The sequence below is a fragment of the Simochromis diagramma genome, unplaced genomic scaffold (genome assembly GCF_900408965.1).
Source record: "Simochromis diagramma unplaced genomic scaffold, fSimDia1.1 OVJJ01000055.1, whole genome shotgun sequence".
Lineage (NCBI taxonomy): Eukaryota > Metazoa > Chordata > Actinopteri > Cichliformes > Cichlidae > Simochromis > Simochromis diagramma.
Window position 1 is genome coordinate 637,036 of NW_024387070.1, and position 26,234 is coordinate 663,269.

Consider the following 26,234-nt stretch of genomic DNA (forward strand, 5'->3'; position numbering starts at 1 on the left):
TATATTTGTAAAGGTTTTTTCTTTAAAAACATCATAAATCAATATTATGGACTTAATAAAATTGTCCTGCTGTCTGTTATAGAGGTACCAAGTCCACCTATGAAACTTGGAGTTGCAAATGTTACCAAGGACAGTGTTACTATTGCCTGGACCAGACCAGAATATGATGGCGGAAGCAGAGTCACTGGTTATCTTATTGATGCCCTGGAGAAAGGACAGACCAAATGGGTGAAATGTGCCACTGTGAGGACCTTGACTCACACAATCAAGAGCCTTAGGGAAGGTGCTGAGTACTTTTTCAGAGTCCGTGCTGAGAACCATGCTGGACTTAGTGAACCCAAGGAGATGATCGTTCCAGTTATTGTCAAGGAAATACACGGTATTGTTGCTGTCTTTACTTTAAACTTTTCAGATTACACATATTACATAATGTACATTTCTGACATGCTATGTCTATGTATAATTAATCCTAATTATAATAATTATAATAATCCTAATTTATATAAATGGGCAAGTTTTTAAAAGATATGGTATTTCCGAAATAATAAACATTATTATTGTTTTACTAAGCTGCCATGTCTTACCACAGTCCTGTGTTATTATTTTTCTTTTCCAACAGAGGCTCCAGAGTTTGACCTAAAGAACTACCCCAAGAATACAGTTTATGTAAGAGCAGGATCCAATCTGACCTTTGAGATTCCATTAACTGGCAGGCCCATGCCAAAGGTCACTGTTTCCAAGAACAATATTGTCATTAAGGGATCCAAGAGGCTGCTGACAGAAGTAACTCCAGATAGTTTAATCATCACCCTAAATGAAAGTGTTTCAGTGGATGCTGGCAAATATGAAATCACAGCCTCAAATGCAGGAGGTACTACCAAGATTTTCATTATCTTCGTTGTGCTGGACAGACCTGGACCTCCTGTTGGTCCAGTTCAGATTGGAGAAGTTGGAGAGACCACAGTGTGTCTGAAATGGACTCCTCCAGAGTACGATGGTGGCAGTCCTGTTACGAATTATGTTGTTCTTAAACGTGAAACCAGCACTCCTGCCTGGGTAGAGGTGTCGACTACCATTGCCAGAAGTGAGATCAAGGTGACTAAGCTGACTAAAGGAGAGGAGTACCAGTTCAGAATTAAGGCTGAGAATCGTTATGGTATCAGTGATCATATTGACAGCAAGCCGGTCATGATAAAGCTTCCATACAGTAAGTCACTTTATCCTGTATCTTCAATTCCAATTCTTCTGTTTTATGAACAAGGCATCTTTGTTAATGTATTCTAACAAGAGTGTGTTCTGTAACAGCTGTGCCTGGACCTCCATCCACACCTTGGGTTAGCTATGTATCTAGAGAGAGTCTCACAGTCTGCTGGAATGAGCCAGTCAATGATGGTGGAAACCCTGTAGTTGGATACCATCTCCAGATGAAAGAGAGGACCAGCATCCTTTGGCAGAAAATCAATAAGACCCCAATCCCAGGAGACCAGTGGCGTGTCACAAACATCTGCCCTGGTCTTATCTATGAATTCAAGGTGGCAGCTGAAAATTCTGCTGGTATTGGAAAAATGAGCAAAACATCAGAAGAAGTGCTTGCTATTGATGCCTGTGGTGAGTATTTTAAGTATTTAATTTTTGCAGTTTTATGCCTTAATTATATGAGCTTACAACTGAAAATCTTTGCAGTTACTTTATTAAACTTTGATCTTTCTCATTTTAATAACACAGAACCCCCGGCAAATGTTCATGTCACCGAAGTCACGAAGAACTCGGTCAGTCTGGCCTGGCAGAGGCCTCCATATGATGGTGGCAGTAAGATTACTGGTTACAGTGTAGAAAGGAGGGAGGCACCCAGCGGCAGATGGGTGAAGGCCAACTTTACAAACATCATTGAGATGGGTTTCACTGTATCTGGACTGACCCAGGATGAGTCTTATGAGTTCAGAGTTTATGCTAAGAATGCAGTTGGGTCTGTCAGCAATCCATCTCTCATTGCTGGACCAGTGACTTGTGTTGATGCATGTGGTGAGCATATAATCCAAAATTATATGGACATTTATTACTTGTAATAATTTTATTTATACACTTGTATAAATGTTTCTCGTCACAGGTGCCCCAGCTATAGACCTTCCTCCAGAGTATCTGGATGTAGTTCAGTACAAAGCTGGAGCTACAGTTAAGCTCAGAGTAGGAATTATTGCCAAGCCTCTACCAATGATTGAGTGGCTCAAGAATGGAAAGGAGCTAGTAACAACCTCCACTGTGTCTGCTGAAAGCACAACGGACTCTTCTGCTGTTCTGATCAAGGATGCAACTCGCAATGACACAGGTTCATATGAGATCAAGATTAAGAATGTTCTGGGGTCAGCATCTGCAACCATCAGAACTGAAATCCTAGGTATTTATAAGTTATTGATTCTCACATTTCCTTACATCTGAATTCCTAACCAGTTTAAATCCAGACTATAAAGCCTCCATCATCTCATCCATCCATGTTATTTTAATTTTTTATCTTTCCTTAGACAAACCTGGACCCCCAGCTGGCATTATTAACTTCAACTCCATCACAGCAGAAAGAATTATGTTCAGCTGGGAACCTGTGCCTGAGTGTGACCAGGGAGGCTCCAAAGTCACCCACTACATTGTTGAAAGACGTGAAACCAGTAGAGTGGTGTGGTCAACAGTTTCTGAAAGGTGTGAACAGACGTACATTGCCGTTGGCAAGCTGGTCCGTGGAAATGAGTATGTATTCCGTGTAATGGGTGTTAACAAGTATGGAGTTGGAGAACCACTGGAGTCAGAGTCTGTCATCGCTAAGAATGCCTTTGGTAGGTTTCACTAGAGTGGCATGGAATCCACAGCAGCTATCCTGTGTGTTTCTTCTTCTTTTTAACACATTTTATTTTTATCAGGCTTTTTTGTCATTAACTTCACTGTTATGTGATCTTAACATACCTATTGTCTGTTCTTAAAGTAACTCCTGGGCAGCCTCATACCCCTGAGGTGACCACCATTACAAAGTCCACTATGGTGGTGGAATGGGGCAAACCAGGTGTGGATGGAGGCAGTGCAGTGACAGGCTACTACCTGGAGAGACGAGACAAGAAGAGCTTGCGCTGGATCAGAGTTTATAAAGAGCCTGTCACTGACACCAAACAGACAGTTTATCACTTGACAGAAGGAAATGAATACCAGTATCGTGTGTGTGCCATTAACAAGGCCGGAGAGGGACCGTTTTCTGATGCATCAGACTATTATAAGGCTGCTGACCCAGTTGGTAAGTACACTTAGATTCACAGATTTACCACAAAAGTAATGATTACTAATCTACACTCCACTTAACAAATACATGGTACTTACAGATCCACCAGATGAGCCTTGCAAGTTAAAGGTGGTGGACTCTACCAAGACTTCCATCACTTTGGGCTGGTCCAAGCCAGAATGGGATGGAGGAAGTGAGGTCACAAGTTACATGGTGGAAAAGCTTGTGGAGGGAGAAAAAGAATGGGCTATGATTACCTCCAAAGGAGAGGTCAAAACAACAGAATATGTTGTCCACGATTTAAAACCAAATGTCAACTACTTCTTCAGAGTCTCTGCTGTCAATTGTGCTGGTCGCGGAGAGCCTCTGGAGATGACTGAACCAGTGCAGGCTAAGGACATCCTGGGTAAATTCATTACTTATTGAAAATAAAATAAATCGTGTGTTCAGTGTACAGCATGTGTTTCTTGTTTTGTATTCATGTTGCCCACATATAGTTTCCCCTGTATGACCTTCTATATACTCCCTTCCCAGAGGAGGCCCAGATTGACTCTGATGTTGCCATGAGAACTCACTACATTGTGAAGGCCGGCAAGGATGTTGAGCTGTCTGTTCCATTGAAGGGCAGACCTGCGCCCACTGCCTCTTGGAGCATGGGAGAAGAATGCATTGACCACGATCCCAAATATGAATTCCACCATTCAGACACAAGCACAGTCCTTGTTATGCGTGAGGTGACCAAGCTTGATACTGGAAAATATACAGTAAAGATAGAGAATGGTGTGGGTGAGCCCAAGACAGTGACTCTGTCTGTCAAAGTCCAAGACACCCCAGCTCAGTGCAGGAACCTGGTCCTGAAGGAGGTGACCCGTGGAAAGGTGACTCTCTGCTGGGAGGCCCCACTTCTTGATGGCGGTGCAGAGATTACTAACTATGTTGTGGAGAAGAGAGACTCATCCAAGAGATCATACTCTATGGTGACAAACAAATGCACAGACACAACATACACCATTGAAGATCTTTCTGAAAAGACATCCTTCTTCTTCCGTGTCTTAGCAGAGAATGAGAATGGTATCGGTGATCCATGTGAAACACATGAACCTGTTAAGGCTACAGAAACTCCAGGCCCAGTCAAGGAGGTTTCAATGAAAGATTCATCAAAGACCTCCATCACTCTCCAGTGGCTTAAACCAGATTATGATGGTGGTAGTATAATCTCTGACTACATTATTGAGAAGAAGGTCAAGAATGAAGATTGGTCATTAGGAGGAACAAGCAGACAGTGTGAGTTTGAGGTAAAGAAACTGAAGGAGCACTCGAACATGTTCTTTAGAGTTGCTGCCAGGAATGAGAAAGGACATGGAGATTTTGTTGAAATTGGACCTATCAAGGTCATTGACTACATTATTACACCAGAGGCAGACCTTACAGAATATCCACATGGTAGCATCAGCATTCGCCTGGGTCACAATGTGCACATTGAACTGCCATACAAAGGCAAACCCAGACCTTCTGTTCTTTGGATGAAGGACAGCCTGCCGCTTAAAGAGAGTGATCAAGTACGCTTTAAGACAACAGAAAACAAAGCCACCCTAATGATTAAGAATGTGAAGAAGGAGAATGAGGGCAAATACACCTTAACCCTTGACAACAAAGTGAACAGGAAATCCTTCCACATCCATGTCATCACACTGGGACCACCATCAAAGCCTGTTGGACCTATCCGACTGGATGAAGTGAGAGCAGAAAGCATTATGATCTCATGGGATGAACCAAATGACTATGGTGGTGGAGACATAACTTGCTACACCGTGGAGAAACGTGATACCTCCCAAAATGACTGGAAGATGGCCTCCTCCAGTGTACAGGATACTCAATTCAAAGTCTCCAACCTTATCAAAGGTGTCCAATACCAGTTTAGAGTGTGTGCTGAAAACAGGTATGGTGTCAGCGAGCCTCTGCTTTCGCAAATGGTTATTGCCAAGCACCAATTCAGACCACCAGGCCCACCAGGCAAGCCGATTGTATACAATGTTACCAACGATGGTATGACCATTCAATGGGAGAAACCTATCTATGATGGTGGCACACCTATTCAGGGCTATCATGTGGAGAAGAAGGAGAAGAATAGCATTATGTGGCAAAAGGTGAACACTATGTTGATCAAAGAAACAGATCACAGGATTTTGGAGCTCATTGAAGGCCTTGAATACTCCTTTAGAGTCTATGCACAGAATGATGCTGGGTTCAGCCGAATGAGTGATGAGAGCAAACCAATCATGGCCGTCAGTCCAGTTGGTGAGTATTAATTCAGACCATGACATAAATCCCTTTGTTACACTTGAAAAATACAACATGCTGGAAATTTTGCATGTTATGTATAAAATCTGAGAAAAATGTTGTTGGAATAAAAACACTGTGGCAAAGAGTTAAAAGGTGCATTATGCATTTCAGATCCTCCTGGCCAGCCTGATTACACTGATGTGACTAGTGACTCAGTGTCACTGAAATGGGATGCACCCAAACGTGATGGCGGTAGCAAGATTGTTGGATACAATATCGAGAAACGCCAAGGACATGGACGCTGGTTCAAGGCCAACTTGACTGATGTGCACGACTGTCAGTATACCGTCACTGGATTGGCAACAAATGAACGCTATGAGTTTAGGGTCATTGCCAGAAATGCCATGGGTGTTGTCAGTCCTCCATCCAACTCTTCTGGCATGATTGCCGTCAGAAGTGAAAATGGTGAGTAATAGCAGGAAAGAGCTTGGACAGTGTAGATATTGGGGAAGCATTAAATCAGAGTTTAAAGGGTAAATAGTATAGTTGAAGTCCAATGCTTTTGTTTCCCTTGGTTGCTACCCATGTTTTCCTCAGCTCATTTTTCCAAGAATTACCTCTACATAGCTTACTAAAGCTGCCCGCTGTAAACTAATGCCTTTTTTCCCAAACCAGCTCTTCCAAACATTGAGTTTGGCCCAGAGTACTTTGAAGGTTTGACAGTCAAGGCAGGAGACAGCATCAGGCTAAAGGTGACCATCACTGGACGCCCAGTTCCCAAAGTTGTCTGGTTCCGAGAAGGTGTGGAGATTACAAAAAAGATGATGGACATTATTACAGTTCCTGGATCCAGCACCCTCTTTGTCAGGGATGCTGATCGTTCACACTGTGGGCGCTACACTGTGGAAGCTACCAATGGGTCTGGAACCAAAAAGGAAAACATCCTTGTTCAAGTCCAAGGTTTGCATTTTTGAAAGTTTTCTCCCTATACTTCAGTATCAATATTTACCATTCTATTCATTTGTATTCTAACTTAACTTTCTCACAACTATTTGACACAGATACACCTGGCGAGCCTGTTGGACCGATCACTTTCAGTAACATCTCAGAGGGCAAGTGCAGTCTGTCTTGGAACCCACCAGAGAAAGATGGTTGTTCTGAGATTTCACATTACATCATTGAGAAGCGTGAGACAGCCAAGATTTCGTGGGCATTGGTGTCTGATGAATGTAAGGAGTGCACCTTCCACGCAACCAAGCTCATTAAGACTAATGAGTATCAATTCAGGGTCTCTGCTGTTAACAAGTTTGGAGTTGGCAGACCTCTGGAATCCAGTCCCATCATTGCACAGATGCAATACAGTAAGTTGTCATTTTGGAAGGTTTTAAAAATCAACATATGGAAGTTTTCAAATCTATATTACATTTATTTAGTCATTTCCACTCACTATTAAAATTGTTTCCCCAGCCACTCCTGATGCTCCAGGCACTCCTGATGCAACTGAAGTTACAGGAGAGAGCATCACCTTGTCCTGGACTCCTCCAAAATCTGATGGAGGAAGCCCGATTCATTATTACATCCTGGAAAAACGTGAAAAGAAGACTGTCCGGTTCTACAAGGTGATCACCAAGAAGCCTATTACTGACTGTGCACATAGGGTTATCAACCTGACAGAGGATATGGAATACGAGTTCCGTGTTATGGCTGTAAATGATGCTGGTGTTGGAACTCCTAGCAACATCTCTTTACCCATCAAAGCCGCTGAGCCAAAAGATATACCTTGCGCTCCATCAGTGGTCTGTGTTTCGGACTCCACCAGTACCTCCATCAGTTTGGAATGGACCAAGCCTGCTGACGATGGAGGCATGGAGATTCTTGGCTACATAATTGAAATGGTGAAGGGAGAAGAGGTGGAATGGAAGAGAGTAAATGAGGAGCTTGTAACTGAAACAAATTATGTGGTGACAGGTCTGCAGACAGGGGCTGAGTACAAATTCCGTGTTGCAGCTGTCAATCATGTGGGTAGAGGTGAAGACAAGGAAATTCCAGAGCCTGCTCAGGCAGTAGATAGGCTAACAGTGCCACAGGTAGATATTGATGCTGCCTTTAAGCAGACACACATTGTCAAAGCGGGAGGTTCAGTGTGCTTGGGCATCCACTTCAGAGGAAAGCCTATTCCTACTGCCACTTGGGTGAAGGAGGAAGGAGAGCTCGGTGTCATGTCAGAGGTAACAACTACTGATGGTTACAGTTCTCTGAGCATTGAAAACTGCTCTAGAAATGATACTGGCAAATATACTGTAAACCTAGAAAATTCCAGTGGTAGCAAGGCTACTACATTTGTTGTAAAAGTCATGGACACTCCTGGACCTCCAGAGGCTGTTGCCTTCATGGAGGTGACCAGAGGCTCAGTCACACTTATGTGGAAATCTCCTCTTAATGATGGCGGAGCCAGAATCCATCACTATATTGTTGAGAGGCGTGAGGCTAGCCGCCGCACTTGGCAGCAGTCCGGTAGCAAATGCACACAGCACTACCTAAAGATACAGGACCTGCTGGAAGGAGTGCCATACTTCTTCAGAGTCTCAGCCGAGAACCAGCACGGTGTGGGTGAGGCATTTGAGCTGACTGAGCCTGTCATTGCCACTGCAGCACCATCAGCTCCAAAGAGACTGGATATCCTTGACACCACAGACAACTCTGTGTCACTAGGCTGGCTGAAACCAGAGCATGATGGCGGTAGTCGCATTCAGTGTTACGTCATTGAAGCTAGGCCAAAAGGTACAGAGAAATGGGTAGTTGTTGGCAACACCAAAAATCTGACCTATGTTGTTGAAAAGCTCAACAAGGGTGATGAATATGACTTCTGTGTGAAGGCTAAGAATGAAGCTGGTTATAGCAAGCCCAAGGAAACTCTGGCTCCTGTGCTGGTCAAAGAGCCTCACATTGAACCTGCTGCTGACCTCAGTGAAATCACCAACCAGCTCATCACATGCAGGTCTGGAAGCACTTTCACCATCGATGTTCCAATCAGTGGCAGACCTGCTCCTAAGACCACCTGGAAGTTGGAGGAAATGAGACTGAAAAACACAGACAGAGTCTCAATCAAAGTTACTAAGGACAGAACCAGTATCTCAGTTAAGGAGGCCATGAGAGGAGATGGTGGGAAATACCATCTGACTCTGGAGAATGTGGCAGGAACCAGAACGTTTACTATTGAAGTTAATGTCACAGGCAGACCCAGTCCTCCAAGTGGACCAATAGAAATCTCATCAATTACTTCTGAGTCCTGTGTTGTTAACTGGCATCCACCAGAAGATGATGGTGGCACTGACATCACCAACTACATCGTAGAGAAGCGTGAATCTGGCTCAACAGCCTGGCAGCTCATCAACTCCAGCGTGAAGCGCACCTCTCTCCACGTCAGTAACCTGACCAAATACATGCAGTACACATTCAGGGTCTCTGCAGAAAACAGATTTGGTGTCAGCAAGTCCACTGAGTCTGAGACTATTGTCGCTGAGCATCCTTACAGTAAGTGTTACTCTATAATGTTACTTTTGAGCTTATGAATTTATAATATTCATTTCCATCCTATTCCATAAGATTCTTATGTTGAACTTGAATAAAACAGCAATACCTAATTTCTGATCACAGCACCTGCAGGTCCACCGACAAAGCCTATAATCTTTAATGTCACTGCTAATACAATGACACTGCAATGGGAGGAGCCCTACCATGATGGTGGAAGCAAGGTGACTGGTTACTGGATTGAGAAGAAGGAAAGGAACAATATCCTGTGGGTGAGGGAGAACAAGATCCCTTGCTTTGAGTGCTCTTACAAGGTGGAAGGTCTGGTGGAAGGCCTGGAATATCAGTTCAGGGTTTATGCCATGAACAGTGCTGGACTGAGCAAAGCTAGTGAGGCCTCAAAGGGAGCAGTTGCTCAAAACCCTGTTGGTGAGTTTAGTATCACACCATGAAGAGTTACTAAATTAATATGTTTTTAGACAAAAATGTCTGACAAACATTGTTGATTTGTTGTTTAGATCCACCGGGTAAGCCTGAAGTCACCAACGTAACAAGGACCACAGTATCCCTGAAGTGGTCGTCTCCACTGTATGACGGTGGCAGTCCAATTGTGGGCTACATCATTGAACGCAAGCCATACACGTTGACTGGCGAGGGCCGCTGGCTGAAGTGTAACTACACCAACGTGACTGACAACTTCTATACTGTTACTGCGCTGGGAGAGGGAGAGCCCTACGAGTTCAGGGTTATTGCCAAGAATGCCAACCAGGTCTTCAGCAGACCCTCTGAGTCCACCGGCTCTGTGCAGTGCAAAACTGACTTTGGTAAGATTTGAGACCATGACACAGTTTCATCAACATGCCACAAAATAAATTCACAGTAAAATGAAACTTGTGTTTTCTGCTAAATCGGTGTAAGCAATCAAACCGAGTCCCCAAAAGTTGATTCTGTTCATCTGGACGTTTTCAGTGGGAGAAACATTTTGTCACTCATCCAGGTGACTCCTTCAGTCTCAGCTGACTGCAGGTTTCCCCAATCTTATAACCAGTACATTTGACTCAGTGGTGCTAGTTTCAGCCGTTATGCAAATGTACTGTTTATAAGACAAAACGTTTCTCCTACTGAAAACGTCCAGATGAACAGAATCAACTTTTGGGGATTTACTTACCTGGATGATTGAGCATGCATCAAGACAACCAAACCAAGACCAAAATATTTTCAAGACATGTCAATTCAGTTTAAACAAAGTTTCAAAACCCTGTACTTCATAACCACTTGACAGAGCCTCCAAAGGCCCAGCTTGACAGCAAGCTGCTCTCTGAAACTGTGATGGTCCGGGCTGGTTCAGACCTGGTTCTGGATGCTGCAGTGGGTGGAAGACCTGATCCTAAGGCTTCTTGGTCCAAGGGTAACAGAGAGCTGGACTTGTGTGAAAAGTACCACTTGCAGTATACCCCGACTAGAGCCATGGCCATCATCAAATTCTGTGACAGAGATGACACTGGAAAATACATCCTCACAGTCAGGAACGTAAGTGGAACCAAAACTGCAGAGGTCAATGTCAAAGTGCTTGGTGAGTGGCTTTTTATTTTTAACCATTTATTTTAATGCATTCACAAATTACACTGGACGTGTTAATTTTGAACATCCTAGCATCTAAGCATTCGTACATCTGGCTTTCTTTCAGACACACCTGGAGTTTGTGAGGGCAGCATTGAGATCAGTAAGATAACAGAGGAATCCTGCACTCTGAGCTGGAAGCCTCCTCTTGAAGATGGTGGTGATGACGTCTCTCACTACATTGTGGAGAGGCGTGACACAAACAGACTTAACTGGGTAATAATGCATGCCGAATGCAAGGAACTGACCTGCAACATCACCGGGCTGATGAAAAACACAGAGTACCTGTTCAGGGTACGGGGAGTCAACAAGTACGGGCCTGGAGTCTATCTCCAGTCAGAGCCCATGCTCGCCAGAAACACCTTTAGTAAGTATAACAGCCACATCCTTATGAAACAATACCTAGTTAGTTACTGACATCATCGTACAATCCGAGCGCTGCTTTTTTAAATGTTACACAAAAAACTACAAGAGAAACCCACAAGTACTGGTAGTACCAATACACATTCATTTCAAGTTTTCAATCAGACTGGTGATCGGTAACCAGATTTTCTTTGTTTGACAAAGACTATCTGTAATACATTTCCTAATTCCTTCACCCACATTAGGTCTGTTTCAGATTTCCAGGATTGAACAGTGTGGGTCAGAAAATGCCCTGGCATCATAAAGTGTGAGATACAGATGCTGTTAAACATTTGGCAAACGAGGCGAGAAGTAATTTAATCTCATATAGTGGGAAAAATACAGTCTGTGAACACTGAATTACATTAGAGTATGCTGACCATTCAAGGTGATAGTTTTGGTATTTTTCAAACTTTTATTCACACTTCACCTCCCAGTCTACCCAGAATACATCTGAAAATGCACCATTCAAGTTTTGCTGGATGGTGTGAAGTTAAAAACCCAGCTTCTTAAAGAAGGACAGTAAATGTCCCGAGAGTTTCAGGAGCTGTGTGATGTTTTTGCTGTGCAGTGGAGTCCTAAACAACTATGCCTATGTTGTAACAGGGTGCAGGCTTAAATGTCCACTGTAGTTGTTGGAAAGCACTGAGGAATGCTGAACTGATAACTGAAAAATGTTGAGATACTAGATAGTGCAATCATTTTTATGGTATTAATGCATCCCACCACTGAAAGAGGGAAGTCTGTTTCATTTTCCTGTCCCAGAAGTATTTCTTTTTTCTTACGGTAAACAAAAGTAAATGGAGATACAGAAGCTGTCAGGTTTGTGCCTCCATATAATCAAAAGGTTTTTGATGTATTTTGATTTGCAACAATAGTTACTCTAGATTCTTTGTAAATTAACTCTGCATCACCTGTCATCTCTCCTGCAGCTGTGCCATCTCCTCCTGGTGCTCCAGAGATCCTGGCATCAGGAAAGGACTTTGCCACCATTGAGTGGCTGAAACCAGAGAGCGATGGAGGTAGCCCATTGATCCATTACTTAGTCGAGAGACGTGAGAGAAAGAGTGCTCGCTGGGTGAAGGTGAACAGGGATGGTGCTCACTTAGACACCACGCTGAAAGTGTCCGGTTTGACTGAAGGCAACATCTACCAGTTCAGAGTGACGGCCATCAACAAGGCTGGAGAAAGTGAGCCCAGCGAGGTTTCTCTATATGTTGTCTGCAGAGTGCCAACATGTAAGTCGAGTTTGTTCAGTAACAAAAACTTCCACATTTTTATCCATTTATATTGAATTATCAGTGAATGCATCATGATATCTCTACTATATCTTTTTACGATGTTCCTTCAGGTACCCCTGCTCCTCCTTCTATTCCTCGTATCACTGACACACACGCTGACAGCATCAGCCTGGCCTGGTCCCGACCCGTAGAGGATGGAGGAGCTGATGTGATTGGCTATGTTCTAGAGATGAAGGAAGTGGGAGCAGAAGAATGGAAGAAGGCCCATGAAAAGACCCTGCGTACCACAGAGTATGTAGTAACCGGACTTTCAGCAGGCAAGAAGTACTGCTTCAGAGTGGCTGGCATTAACATTAATGGTACAGGAGACTTCAGTGACCCATGTGCTGAGACCGAGCCAGTGGAGAGAATTGGTAAGTAAAACTTTAGAAAAGCATAAACTTAAATGCATTTGCATTTGATTTTGTTGTGCCATTTCTTCTTCCACTACAGTTTATTTGCAAGTCTTTCCAGATATGGTAACTTTGACATTACTTTATCACCAAGATTACAAACCTGTCATTGTCACCTCACACAGAAACTCCTGACTTCGAGCTCCACGATGACCTTAAGAAAACTATCTGCTTGCGGGCCAGTGGCTCCCTTCGCTTATTTGTTCGTGTCACTGGTCGTCCTGCTCCTACAATAACGTGGAGCAAGCCTGGTGTTGACCTCCACAACAGAGGCTTCATTGAGGTCACCAACACTTCCACCACTCTCATTATTGACAAAGTCAACCGCTACGATGCTGGCAGGTACACTCTGGTGGCGGAGAACTCTGCCGGGAAACAGGAAGTCAGCATTTTGGTCAAGGTTTATGGTAGGTTGAATGGATTTTTTTTAATGTGTTACAGAAACTTTTATGAACTGGCCTTTTGACTAAAGTATGTGCTTTTCTTTAGATACTCCTGGACCAACTGGGCCAATCAAAATGAAGGAACTGACCAAGGAGTCTGCAACCATCTCTTGGGATGCTCCAACTGTGGATGGTGGTGCTCCTGTCAACAATTACATCATTGAGAGGCGTGAAGCGTCCATGAGAGCCTACAAAACAGTCACAGCCAAGTGCAGTAAAACATCTTACAAGATCGATGGCCTGATGGAGGGCATGCTGTATTATTTCCGTGTTCTCCCTGAGAACATCTATGGTATTGGAGAGCCCTGTGAGACACCAGATGTCATCCTGGTTTGCGAGGTGCCTCTGCCACCACAAAAATTGGAAGTGATCGATGTCACCAAGAGCACTGTCACCCTGGGCTGGGAGAAACCGGAACATGATGGTGGCAGCAGACTGATAGGTTATGTCATTGAAGCCTGCAAGTTTGGTACCGACAAATGGATGAAGGTGGCTACATTGAAGCTCACAGACTTTGAGCACACCATTGAGAAGCTGAATGAGAAGGAGCAGTACTTGTTCAGAATCAGAGCCATCAACAGCCGAGGAGCCAGTGAACCCAAAGAACTTGTTGCAGCTGTCACTGTACAGGAACAGAGAGGTAACAAACAAAGCCAACTTGTACTACTTGCAGTTAAAATGTTTTTACAGCTTAAGGCAAAGCAAAATTGACAAAAACTCACAAAGTTGTTGTTCAGTTCACACTTTTTCCTAACTATATTTTAATCTCTCCCTTCCAGTAATGCCAGTAGTGGACTTCTCTGGCATTCCTCAGAAGGTTGTCAATGTGCTGGCTGGCAAGACCCTGGATCTGGACCTGCCTATCATCGGCAGACCTCCTCCTGTTTGCTCCTGGTACTTTGGTGACAACAAGATAAAAATCACAGACCGTGTCAAGATCAAGAGTACTGGCAAGTTCACCAAACTGACGATGTCTGACACCACCATCGATGACACTGGTGACTACACCCTGGAGGTGAAGAATGCTGTTGGTGTCATCACTGAGTTCATCAAAGTCGTCATTCTCTGTAAGAAACCAACCCTGATTTAGTATTGCTTATATTTTTGCTACCAAGTCAAGTCTAGCTATTTCTGTATTGGCAGTGGTATAGGTAATATTAACATTTAGCTTTACGTACATTCAGGTGAGTGTAACGTTTAATTTTATGAAACTTTATTTACTAGCTAAACCTGATGAGCCAAAGGGACCCATCAGGTTTGACGAGATTGATGCCACCACCGTCACTTGCAGTTGGGATCCTCCAATCAGAGATGGTGGAGCTCCCATCAGTGGCTATGTGGTGGAGCAGCGTGATGCCCACAGACCTGGTTGGGTGCCTGTCTCTGACTCTGTCAGCCGACCAATGTTTAAATTTGATAACCTGATCGAGGGAGATGAGTATGTCTTCCGTGCAGCTGCTGTGAATCATTATGGCACTGGAGAATTCCTGCAGTCTGAGATTGTCACCTGCAGAAGCATGAAGAGTAAGACCGCTATCATTCCTTTAAATATTATATTTGGTTGATACATATGATGGTAACAGTGGTAACATGTTTTCCCTTCCCTCGTCAGATGTTCCTGGACCACCTGGACGTCCAGTTGTTTTCGATGTTTCTCGTGATGGTATGACTGTGGCTTGGGAGCCGCCAGATGAGGATGGTGGCCTTGAAGTTTCTGGTTACATCATTGAACGGAAAGAAGTCAGGGCTGATAGATGGGTGCGTGCCAACAAGAACCCCATAACCATGACTAGATACCGGTCTACTGAGCTGATCGAGGGTCTTGAGTACGAACACAGAATCACTGCCATCAATGCCAGAGGACTTAGCAAGCCAAGTCTGCCATCTAAACCAGCAGTGGCAACAGATCCCATTGGTAAGACAACATTTTGATATAAATCTAGAATTTTAGACATATGTGTGTGACATGACTCTTGACATTGAAAGTCACAAAAGAGCAACAGACTACATACTGATATTGTTCTGTTCCCCAACCAGATCCACCTGGCTGTCCTCAGAATCCAAGGATCACTGATACCACAAAGTCCTCTGTGTCACTGGCTTGGAGTCCTCCTGATGATGAGGGAGATGCTAGGGTAGATGGTTACCTGATTGAGATGCAGAAGGTGGGCACTATGGCCTGGATCAAATGCAACACCACACCATCTCTAATTTGTGAGTACACTCTGACCAACATGCCACAAGGAGAGCAGTTCAAATTCCGTGTGATGGCCTGCAATGCTGGTGGCTCTGGAGAGCCTGCTGAAGTGCCTGGAACAGTTACTGTGACTGAGATGCTTGGTAAGAACAAACAGACTTTCTCCAAGATGATGTGTGTACAACTAAAACTAGTACAGAATGGACCTAACTTTTGGTATCAATATTTTCCAGAATCTCCTGAATATGACCTGGAGCTGAAATACAAAGATCTGTACGTGGTCCGCTACGGAGGAGTGCTTAGATTATCTGTACCCATTAAAGGTAAACCTCAGCCAACCTGCAAGTGGTCAAAGGATGGCGGTTTAGTGTCTGCCAGGGCTATGATTGCCTCCACTGAAGATGCCAGTGAGCTTGTAATCAAGGGAGCTGAGAGGAGTGACTCTGGTGTCTATGATCTCCTGCTGGAGAATAAGGTTGGCAAGAAGAAAGTCCAAATCAAGGTGAAGGTCATTGGCAGACCAAGTGCTCCAGAGGGACCAATAGTCTTTGAGGAGATTCAGGCCAACTCTGTCAGGCTGTCCTGGAAGGCACCTATTGATGACGGTGGCTCAGAAATCCTTGGTTATATTGTGGAAAGACGTGAGGCAACCAGAAATGCCTGGTATACTGTAGACTGTAGAGTGACTGAAACTCAGTTGCTTGTTAAGGGCCTGAAGGAGGGAACAGAGTATCACTTCAAGGTCACAGCTGAAAACTCATTTGGTATCAGTGCATCCCTGAAGTCTGAACAGCCAGTGGTACCCATGACTCCTCTCTGTAAGTATTCCTTGTTTTGTTTTTTGTTTTTTTCAAACCCTTCAGGCTTGTATTCAGAAACAATTAAAAAATTCCCCATCTTTCAAATCAGGTTCCCCTGAGCCTTCAACTACCCCACCAGAGATTATGGATGTCACCAAGAGCTCAGTGGCACTTGCATGGTCCAGACCAAAGGATGATGGAGGATCTGCTATCACTGGTTACTTTGTTGAGTACAAGGTGGTGTCTGCTGAAACATGGTCCCGTCATGAGGCCAAGATAACCTCCACCATGTTTACTCTACCTGGACTCACCCCAGATACGGACTACCAGTTCCGCATTGTTGCTGTCAATGACATAGGCGAGAGTGAGGCAGGTCCTGTGTCGGACCCAGTCACATGCAAAGATCCATTCGGTGAGTCTCATGTCCTTAAAAGTTTTTGTTAGGTTTGGGGTTTGTTTCTGCCACATGAAAATTTTCAGAAACTAGAAGTGGGTAACTTTCGTCTGGAATTTCCCACATTTTGGCATTACATTTGTTTGTGAAACCTTTTGTATTTAGGTATTCCCAATAAGCACACATTTTAGAAACATGAGGGGGCCTTGAGCTAGCATAAACCCTACCACTAACCCGTGATTGGTCTTTGGCAACCAATGTTAGAAGTGAAATGCATTAGGTCGCTGAGGGATTTTAAACAGATGTGTTTAAATTACATTACATTACAATCTTATGTAAACTTATGTAATCAGTGTAATGAGTTGCAGTTGTACAATCGATTACTTGATCTTGTCAGTATATTGAAGTAGGTAGGTAGGCTCTCTCGCTGTGTTTTAAAAAGAGAAAAAAACATTGAATAGGCTCACCCTTTTCTCTCTTTTCAGACAAGCCCAGTCAACCAGGTGAAATTGACACAGTGAACGTGAGTAACAACAACATAACAATCCGCTGGCAAGCTCCAGAGTGTGATGGTGGAAAGGAGGTCCTGGGCTATTGGGTGGAATACAGGAAGTCCACAGAGAGCACCTGGAAAAAGTGTAACAAGGAGAGACTTAAGGAAAAGGAGTTCACGGCACGTGGACTAGCTGAGGCCACAGAATATGAATTCAGGGTGTTTGCTGAGAATGAGACGGGAATGAGCAGGCCTCGTAGGACTGCCACATGTATCAAAACCAAGCTGACTTGTGAGTACCTAAGAATATATTTATTATTAAATTTATATTTATTTACAGGGATAATACCTAGAAACATTCCTATTTGGCAACTAGTGATATACCACTATATACAATGTATGCACACTGGTACAGACCATATCCATGGGTATGGTTATAAGTTATAATGTTATAATTCAATACAATACTATTACAAAAAAAATAACCAGTATGAAAAAGACATATTTAGACAGACTTACCATATATAGAGTATGCTGTTTATTTTTTTATAAATATGCTTCTTTGTTTTGTTTTTCCAGCTGAAACTAAACCAAGCCTGAGAAAAGAAATGGATGAAGTAACTGCCAAACTTGGCCAGCCTGCAGTTATGAAGTGCCAGATTATTGGAAGACCCGTTCCTGAAATAAAGTGGTATCATGCAGGCAAGGAAATTATCGAGTCTCGCAAGTACGAGATGAGCTCTGACGGCCGCAACCACTCCCTGTCAGTTATGACTGACCAGCAGGAAGATGAAGGCGAATACACCTGCAAGGCCATCAATGACGCTGGAGAAGCAGAGACCACAGGCATGTTGGTTTTGGAGGCGGCGCCATCATTCCACCCTGACTACCCACTGAAGGAAATCCATTTTGCTGGCCTCGGAACTACTCTGCGTATCCATGCTGTTTACATTGGCCGTCCTGAGCCAAAGATCATGTGGCTGCATGGGGCAAAGACTCTGGAAAACACAGAAGACATAAGCATTGAGACCACTGAGCACTACACACATCTGGTCATCAAGAACGTGCAGCGCAGAGTCCATGGAGGCAAATACAGAATAAGACTGCACAACCACTTTGGCCGAGCTGACACCGCATTCAGTGTTGAAATCTACGGTATGTTCTATGTTAATTACCTCCAGAAATTCAATTCAGTTTTATTCACACAGCACCAAATCACAACAACAGTCGCCTCAAGGTGCTTTATATTGTAGGGTAGACCCTACAATAATACATACATAGAAAAACCCAACAATTGTATGACCCCCTACAAGCAAGCACTTTGGCGACAGTGGGAAGGAAAGTGCAGCAATGCATACATTTGTAAGCGTGAAATTATCCAATTTGTAAATATATCATACCTCTATTCCTAGACAAACCTGATATACCTCAGGGTCCCATTGTTCTGGATGCCCTGCTGAAGAACTCAGTGATCATCAGCTGGAAGCCTCCCAAAGATGACGGTGGCTGCATGATTACGAACTATATTGTGGAGAAGCGTGAGGACAGGGAGGGCTCAGAGTGGGAACTGGTGTCGTCATCCATCAATGGCACATCCTGCCGTGTGCCCAACCTCATCGAGAGTGCTGGATACTTCTTCCGGGTCTATGCCCAGAATCGCTATGGCAACAGCGAGCCACTGGAGCTCACTTGCCCGATCCTCATCAAGAGTCAGCTGGGTATGTTTAATAAAAGGCAATATTTCACAATGGGTCACATATACAGAGATGCGAAATACTGACAGTGGTTTCATAAATATATATTCCTTTCACAGAGAGACCATCGCCACCTCTATCACCAGTTGTTTCTGGAATTACTAAGGATTCCTGCGTGGTTTCCTGGAAACCTCCTCTCAGTGATGGTGGATCCAAGATCAAGAGCTACTACCTGGAGAAGAAGAACAAAAAGGACAGGCGGGAATGGACCGAATGGACTCCAGTGACCACAGATGAAATCAAACAAACAGTCTTTTCTGTGAAGCGCCTGACCGAGGGTGTTGAGCACATCTTCCGTGTCAAATGCGAGAATCTTGGAGGGCAAAGTGACTATAGCGAGGAGACCACTCCCATCATTCCAGCCGCAGCTGTCGAGATCCGTGCTCCTGCCTTTAAGGAGGAGCTGAGGAACATGAGTGTCAAGTACAAGAGCAATGCTACCCTTGTCTGTAAGATTACAGGACAGCCCAAGCCTGTAATTAAATGGTTCAGACGAGGAAAAGAGGTCCATTCTGATGGAAAGAAGATCAAGATCCAGGAGTTTAAGGGAGGTTACCACCAGCTGGTCATCACAGAGGCTGACGAGGAAGACTCCACTGTTTACCAGATTAGGGCCACCAACCAGGGAGGCTCCATCTGTGCCACTGTCTCTCTGGATGTTGAAAGTAAGCTCCGAAATGCTGTCTTACACAAAAAAATAACTATGGAATGTAAAAAACAAAAAACAATGTAATTATAAGAGCTATTTAGATTCATATATATCATGAAATCTCAAACAACTTTTTCCTGATTTCTAGTTCCTGCCAAGATCAACCTGCCAAAGAATCTGAAGGACAAGGAAGCCATCCCTGCCCTGCGTGGAGAGGTGGTTAATATCAAGATTCCTTTCAGTGGAAAACCAGATCCTGTCATCACATGGCAAAAAGGACAAGATCTAATTGACAGCAATGGACACTACCAGGTCATTGTCACCAGATCATTCACTTCTTTGGTGTTTCCCAATGGAGTGGAGAAGAAGGACGCTGGTTTTTACATCGTCTGTGCCAAGAACAGATTTGGCATTGACCAGCAAACAGTTGAGCTGGATGTAGCTGATGTGCCTGATCCTCCACGTGGTGTCAAAGCCAGTGATGTCGCGAGAGACTCTGTGACACTGAACTGGGTGGCACCAGCAAATGATGGTGGCAGTAAGGTCATCAGCTATATCATTGAGAAGTGCCCCACCACAGCTGAGAGGTGGCAGCGTGTTGCCCAGTCCCGTGACACCCATTACACAGTTACCAATCTGTTTGGCGGAACGAGCTATCAGTTCAGAATTATTGCTGAAAACAAGTTTGGACAGAGTGCCCCATCTGAGTCAAGCGGACCTGTCATGACAAAAGAGGACAAATCCCGAGTTCTGCTCTATGACAGGGAGGTTGATGATACAGGATATGTCCCCAGGAGCAAGGCTCCACACTCTGATGCCAAGAATCTGCACAACAAATTTGCCATTGCAGAGGAATTGGGCAGAGGGCAGTTCGGCATTGTCCACCGCTGTGTTGAAATTAGCTCTGAAAAGACTTACATGGCTAAATTTGTCAAAGTGAGAGGTGCTGATCAGACATTAGTAAAGAAAGAAATTGCAACACTGAATTTGGCCAGACATGCCAATTACCTTCTCCTCCACGAGTCCTTCGACAGCCCGGAGGAGCTGGTGATGATCTATGATTTCATCTCAGGTGTTGACATATTTGAGCGCCTCAGTATAGCAGAGTTTGAACTTAATGAGCGTGAAATTGTTAACTACATCAGGCAAGTCTGCTCAGCTCTTGAGTTCCTTCACACTCAGAGTTATGGACACTTTGATATCAGACCTGAGAATATTATATACACTACTAGAACCAGCTCGAATGTGAAGATTATTGAGCTGGGACAGTCCAGACACCTGACTCCTGGAGACCAAATCAAGATTCAATATACCACAGCAGAGTATGCTGCCCCTGAGATCCACCAGTGTGACATGGTTAGCACAGTCACTGACATGTGGTCGGTTGGTGTTCTCGCCTATGTGCTTCTCAGTGGCCTTAATCCGTTCACAGCTGAAACCAACCAACAGACGATCGACAACATTTCCAGTGCAGCCTACAGCTATGATGATGAATCCTTCAAGCAAGTCAGTGTCGAAGCACTAGACTTCACAGACCGCTTAATGACAAAGGAGCGTAAGCATCGGATGACTGCAGCTGAGGCACTGGCACATCCTTGGCTCACCAAACCTGCAGAGGAGATCAGTGCCAGAGCAATCCCAACTGGCAGGCACAAGAGATACTGCCAGACAATGGTGAGGAAAGAGTGGAACACTGTTGTCTCTGGTGCCCGTGTGGCTAGTGGGGGTTCCATTAGGTCTCAGCGTGGCGTCTTTGTTGCTAAGGTGAAAATTGCACCATTTGAACATGGTCCTCTTGCAGGGCAGATTGGCCACGCAGTGGTGAATGAGGGTGACAACGTGAAGTTCATTTGCAACATTGACAACTATGATAGCACTACTGAAGTAACATGGTACTGTGGTGTCAAGCAACTTGAAGCTAGTGACAAGTATGAAATTGAATATGAAGATGGTCTGGCAGTAATCACCATCAATAAGGTCACAAGAGCAGATGATGGCACGTACAGATGCAAGGTTGTAAATGAGTATGGTGAGGACAGTGCCTATGCTGAGCTGTTTATCAGCAGTGTTAGGTCTTACCGCGATTTCTTCACTGCCCGTGTGGTTAAGAGAACAAAGCGCAGAGTAGATACTGCCAGAATGCTTCAGAAGCCACCAGAGTTTACACTTCCTCTGGTCAACCATACAGCTTATATGGGTGAGGATGTGCGCTTTGGTGTTACCATTACTGTGCACCCTGAACCTCGTGTCATCTGGCACAAATCTGGACAAAAGCTTATCCCTGGACATGATGAAAGGAAATACACTTTCATCAGTGACAAGGGCTTGTACCAGCTGATTATCCACAATGTGGAGACCGAAGATGATGCAGAGTACAGCGTTGTGGCCCGTAACAGGTATGGGGATGACAGCTGCAAGGCTCGTCTCACTGTTGTTCCTCGACCTAAACCAGCAGATCTCACCCTGAGGCCCATGTTTAAACGTGTGCTTGCAAATATCGATTGTAAGGAGGGCCAGGACATACGTTTTGAGATCAGAGTATCTGGTCGTCCATCACTGAAATGGGAGAAGGATGGCACGCCTTTAGCCTTTGGACCATCCATCGAGGTTGTCCATGAGGGCCTGGATTACTACATTCTTCATGTGAAGGACACTCTTCCTGAGGATTCTGGTGTGTACAGAGTTACTGCTACCAACTCTGCTGGATCCGCCAGTTGCCAGGCCACACTGAAAGTGGAGCGCACCGCTCATGTAAAGAAGGAATATGAGCCCAGTGAAAAGGAGAAGCAAAAGATTGCCAGAAAGGAAGAATTAGACAAAAAGGTTAGGCTCTCTCAGATTTTGGCTGGCACTGTTGTCACCCCCCTACCACCTGCAGCAGTAGAAGCTGTCAGGGAAGCCGCCACCATGTTTAAACCTGCTGTTACAACTAAGAAGGGTGAGAAGACTGAAGCTGAGATACAGAAAGAGCAAGAGGAGAGGAAGAAGAGAGCAGATGAGAAGAGACTGCGTATGCCCTATGTTGTCCCCACACCTCGTATCGTTAACCCAGCTGTTCTTGAAGAAGATGTAGAAATAAAACACTTCAAACCTCTTTCTGACATGAAATGGTATAAGAAATTGCGGGATCAGTATGAATTCCCTGAGCCAATGGAGAAAATCCCACAGAAAAGGATGAAGCGTATCCGTCTGTCTCGGTGGGAGCAGTTCTACGAGGTACCAATCAGGATTAAGGACCAATATAAGCCAAAGTGGCGCATTTCATCTATGACTCAGGATGACTTGGAGACTGTGAGGCCAGCAAGGCATCGCACTCCTTCTCCTGAGATGGAGACCTACCACAGAATCAGGAGGAGGTCTCTAGGTGACCTGTCAGATGAGGAGCTGCTGCTTCCTGTGAATGAGTATCTGTCCATGAAGAGAACTGAGGAGGAGAGGCTTCGTCTGGAGGAAGAACTGGAGCTTGGCTACTCCGCTTCTCCACCTAGCCTTAGTCCAGTTCGCTTTGAGTTGTCTGCCCTGCGTCCCTCATCTCCTAGAAGGACCTACGGTGACGATGAAGAGGAAGAAGAAGTTCACAGATATGATTCCTACAGAATTCCATCCAAATATGAGGCTGGCCCAAGTTTTGTTGATCTCCGCCAGCGCCATGACAAAACAACTTATAAACCTCCAAGACAAAAGCAGAGGGTGTATGAAGAACGAGAGGACCAGGAGCTGCTGCGGCCACACACGACTGCTCAGAGAATCACCTCTTACAAGAGTGAACTCAAACGAATGGAGTTTGAGGAGAAGACACGAATCTCACAAAAGGAAAGCACTGTTGCTGTTTCAAGAATCTCTGAAGTCACAGAATCTGAGCACCTGACAGCTTTTACCTCAGAATATATCCCTAAACCAATCAAAAAGCTCCCAGAGCCCGTGGGGAAAAGATCCCCTACCCCAGAAAAGGCTGTCAAGACAGATGTGACACTCCCTAAGGTTGACTTCATGTCCAGGTATGAGGAGAGAAAGCAGGCTCTGAGATCAGAGAGAAGATCTGTAGAGAGAAAGGTTGAGGTGGTGACACAAGCACCCTTCAGCCTTGACCATCCCCCACGGATTACTGTCAGGATGCGATCTCATCGTGTACCTTATTGGTCCAACACAAGATTTACCCTGAATATCCAGGCCAAACCTGAACCTGAGGTCAAGTGGTTCCACAATGGAAAAGAAATCCATGGGAGCAGCAAATATACCATGACCAACATCAGTGGAGTCCTGACTCTCCAGATCATCAACTGTATGACTGAAGATTCTGGCACCTACCGTGTGGTTTGCAAGAATGCCAAAGGAGAGACTTCTGACTATGCCACACTAGATGTAGCAGATGAATACGCTGCCTTCTCTTCACTTCGCAAAGATGAGGAGCCTCCATCTGCCCATCTGCCAGAGATGACCAAAACAGAGGTATATCACGTCTCATCCTCTAAAACATCAGTAACGGAAGCTGTAACTGAGACTGTGAAGGAGACCACTACTGTTGTTGAGAAGCCAAAGGAGAAGCCCAGTGTCCCTGCCAAAATTCTGACTAAGCCACAGTCCCTCACTTTAGAGGAGGGACACACTGCCAGATTTGAATGTGATGTGGATGGCGAACCAGCACCTTCTATAAGCTGGTTGCGTGAAGGAGCAGTTGTTGCTCCCTCTGCCCGACACCACATTGTGTCTACTCAGTACAACTCCTCCTTTGAGATCTCCTCTGTTGAGATGTCAGATGAAGGCAGCTACACTCTCTTAGTCGAAAACGCTGGAGGCAAACAAGAAGCCCATTTCACCCTGACCATCCGGAAGTCTGAGTCAAAGGAGAAAGTGGTTGCCCCTCCCAGAATAACTTCTCCAGAAGCTAAATCCCCTCTTGCAAAGTCCCCTGAACCGGTCAAATCTCCCCAGAGGGTGAAATCCCCTGAGCCAGTCAAGTCACCACAGAGAGTGAAGTCTCCAGTCTCACCAAAATCCCCAACACCAAAATCTCCAACACCCAAATCTCCAACCCCAAAATCTCCTACTCCCAAATCCCCAGTCACATCTCAGAAGGAACAAGCGATTTCTCCAATCAAGCCAAAGAGAGTGATGTCACCGCCTCTTGGAAAGAAGCCGTCCTTCTCTGTTGGGCTGAGTGACATCACAGCGTACTCTGATTCTGCTGTGAAGCTGTCAGTAAAGTTGACAGGAGAGCCCACACCTACAATCTCGTGGATGAAGGATGGAAAGGTAACCTAATCAAACACTTGAACTATTCCAGAATTTGTTTTTAGTAATATTTGAGGGAAATGCATCATATTTACCTTATTTAGAAATCCAGTCATATTTTCTGTATGGGCAGGTTTTGTCTCAAGGTGGAAAGTATGAATTATTTGAGGATTCTGGCTCAGCTCATCTCGAGATCTATGAATTGGAGGCCTCTGATAGTGGGGTGTACAAGTGCACTGCTACAAACAGCGCTGGAGCAGTTTCAACTATGTGTACTGTCAGTGTACAAGGTAAGTCTACACCTGATTTGTACACCTACAAATGTTTAAACCAGAGGTGTCAAAATTACGTCTGCATTTCAGTGAAATTGGAGACTGCAGAATTTTTAGAAATTAGGAGCTGGGTAAAGTGATACCCATTTTTATTCTCAGCCATTTTCCACTGTGTTGGACAAAAGGTCCAGGCCTTAAACCTCATGCGTGTTCTCCCATTTAACTCCAAAGAGTCGTGCTGACAGATTTCTTTCTTTATCACAGCAGCTTTTTCATTATCATGTGGAGCTGTGTGTAAAATGAGTTTGACACGCCTAGTTTAAACTCTTTCCTGACATAATGTCTTTCTTACGTCGTTTCTAGGCTCGAAGAGCTCCAAAACAAAAGCTGAAATCTCTGAGGAAGTTGTAAAAAGAGAAATGATCCATGAAGAAATCTCGTCTTCTGTAAAGGAGGTGAAGACCTCCCACAGCCAGATGTCGATCACAGAGGGCCAGTCTCTAACACTGAGGGCGAGCGTCCCTGGTGCCTCTGACGTCAGATGGATCCTAAACGGGGTTGAACTGACCAACTCGGAGCAGTACAGATATGGAGTATCTGGAAGTGACCACACCCTAACCATCAGGACGGTGACTGAGCATGAGCAGGGGATCCTCACGTTTGAGGCGCAAACACAGCGAGGACTGGTCCGGTGTCAGTTTAACACCACGGTCACCACCAAGCGATCAGACGCGCCTCATTTTCTGGTGCAGCCCAGGTCCCAGAATGTTAATGAAGGACAAAATGTGAAATTCATGTGTGAAATTGCAGGAGAGCCTTCTCCTGAAGTGGAGTGGTTGAAAGACAACATGATTGTGAGTGTTTTCTTCAGAAGATTTATGGAAATCAGTCAGTTGAATTAGTCTTTAAGCCAATTCTAAATTACTTAACTGTTTGCAGATATCTGTCACATCAAACTTGAAACTGAGCCGCTCTAAGAATGTGTATACTCTGGAGATACGTGAAGCCACAGTTGCAGACAGTGGGAAATACACAGTAAAGGCCAAAAATCAGTTTGGACAGTGCTCTGCAACTGCGTCCCTCAACGTCCTCAGTAAGTTACCGCCGCTGCGTTTCAGCCACCATGTCACAGTGTGTTTAATTAGCTTGTATGCTAATGAGTCTTGGACTGCACCAAAGCCACTATTTAGTGGAAATCCAAGGCACTTGAGC

The 26,234-nt window shown here is 44.7% G+C and overlaps 1 protein-coding gene across 6 annotated transcripts in view; it reads left to right on the plus strand.

Moving 5' to 3' along the window:
* ttn.1 (titin, tandem duplicate 1) overlaps positions 1-26,234 on the plus strand; it is a 172,806-nt gene that overhangs the window by 144,531 nt on the left and 2,041 nt on the right. For all 6 annotated transcript variants that reach the window (XM_040045355.1, XM_040045357.1, XM_040045356.1 and 3 more), the window contains 35 exons: positions 83-379; positions 620-1,207; positions 1,306-1,608; positions 1,726-2,022; positions 2,108-2,395; positions 2,520-2,825; positions 2,972-3,274; positions 3,360-3,665; positions 3,794-5,557; positions 5,714-6,007; positions 6,218-6,502; positions 6,604-6,903; positions 7,010-9,076; positions 9,200-9,502; positions 9,592-9,897; positions 10,356-10,646; positions 10,761-11,060; positions 12,028-12,333; positions 12,447-12,749; positions 12,914-13,195; positions 13,278-13,871; positions 14,011-14,298; positions 14,456-14,755; positions 14,844-15,146; positions 15,269-15,571; positions 15,662-16,246; positions 16,338-16,640; positions 17,108-17,407; positions 17,695-18,270; positions 18,528-18,833; positions 18,929-19,534; positions 19,667-24,771; positions 24,884-25,040; positions 25,386-25,876; positions 25,962-26,115. In XM_040045355.1, coding sequence (XP_039901289.1) covers positions 83-379; positions 620-1,207; positions 1,306-1,608; positions 1,726-2,022; positions 2,108-2,395; positions 2,520-2,825; positions 2,972-3,274; positions 3,360-3,665; positions 3,794-5,557; positions 5,714-6,007; positions 6,218-6,502; positions 6,604-6,903; positions 7,010-9,076; positions 9,200-9,502; positions 9,592-9,897; positions 10,356-10,646; positions 10,761-11,060; positions 12,028-12,333; positions 12,447-12,749; positions 12,914-13,195; positions 13,278-13,871; positions 14,011-14,298; positions 14,456-14,755; positions 14,844-15,146; positions 15,269-15,571; positions 15,662-16,246; positions 16,338-16,640; positions 17,108-17,407; positions 17,695-18,270; positions 18,528-18,833; positions 18,929-19,534; positions 19,667-24,771; positions 24,884-25,040; positions 25,386-25,876; positions 25,962-26,115 — 19,860 coding nt within the window. The remainder of the gene's footprint in view (positions 1-82; positions 380-619; positions 1,208-1,305; positions 1,609-1,725; positions 2,023-2,107; positions 2,396-2,519; positions 2,826-2,971; positions 3,275-3,359; positions 3,666-3,793; positions 5,558-5,713; positions 6,008-6,217; positions 6,503-6,603; positions 6,904-7,009; positions 9,077-9,199; positions 9,503-9,591; positions 9,898-10,355; positions 10,647-10,760; positions 11,061-12,027; positions 12,334-12,446; positions 12,750-12,913; positions 13,196-13,277; positions 13,872-14,010; positions 14,299-14,455; positions 14,756-14,843; positions 15,147-15,268; positions 15,572-15,661; positions 16,247-16,337; positions 16,641-17,107; positions 17,408-17,694; positions 18,271-18,527; positions 18,834-18,928; positions 19,535-19,666; positions 24,772-24,883; positions 25,041-25,385; positions 25,877-25,961; positions 26,116-26,234) is intronic.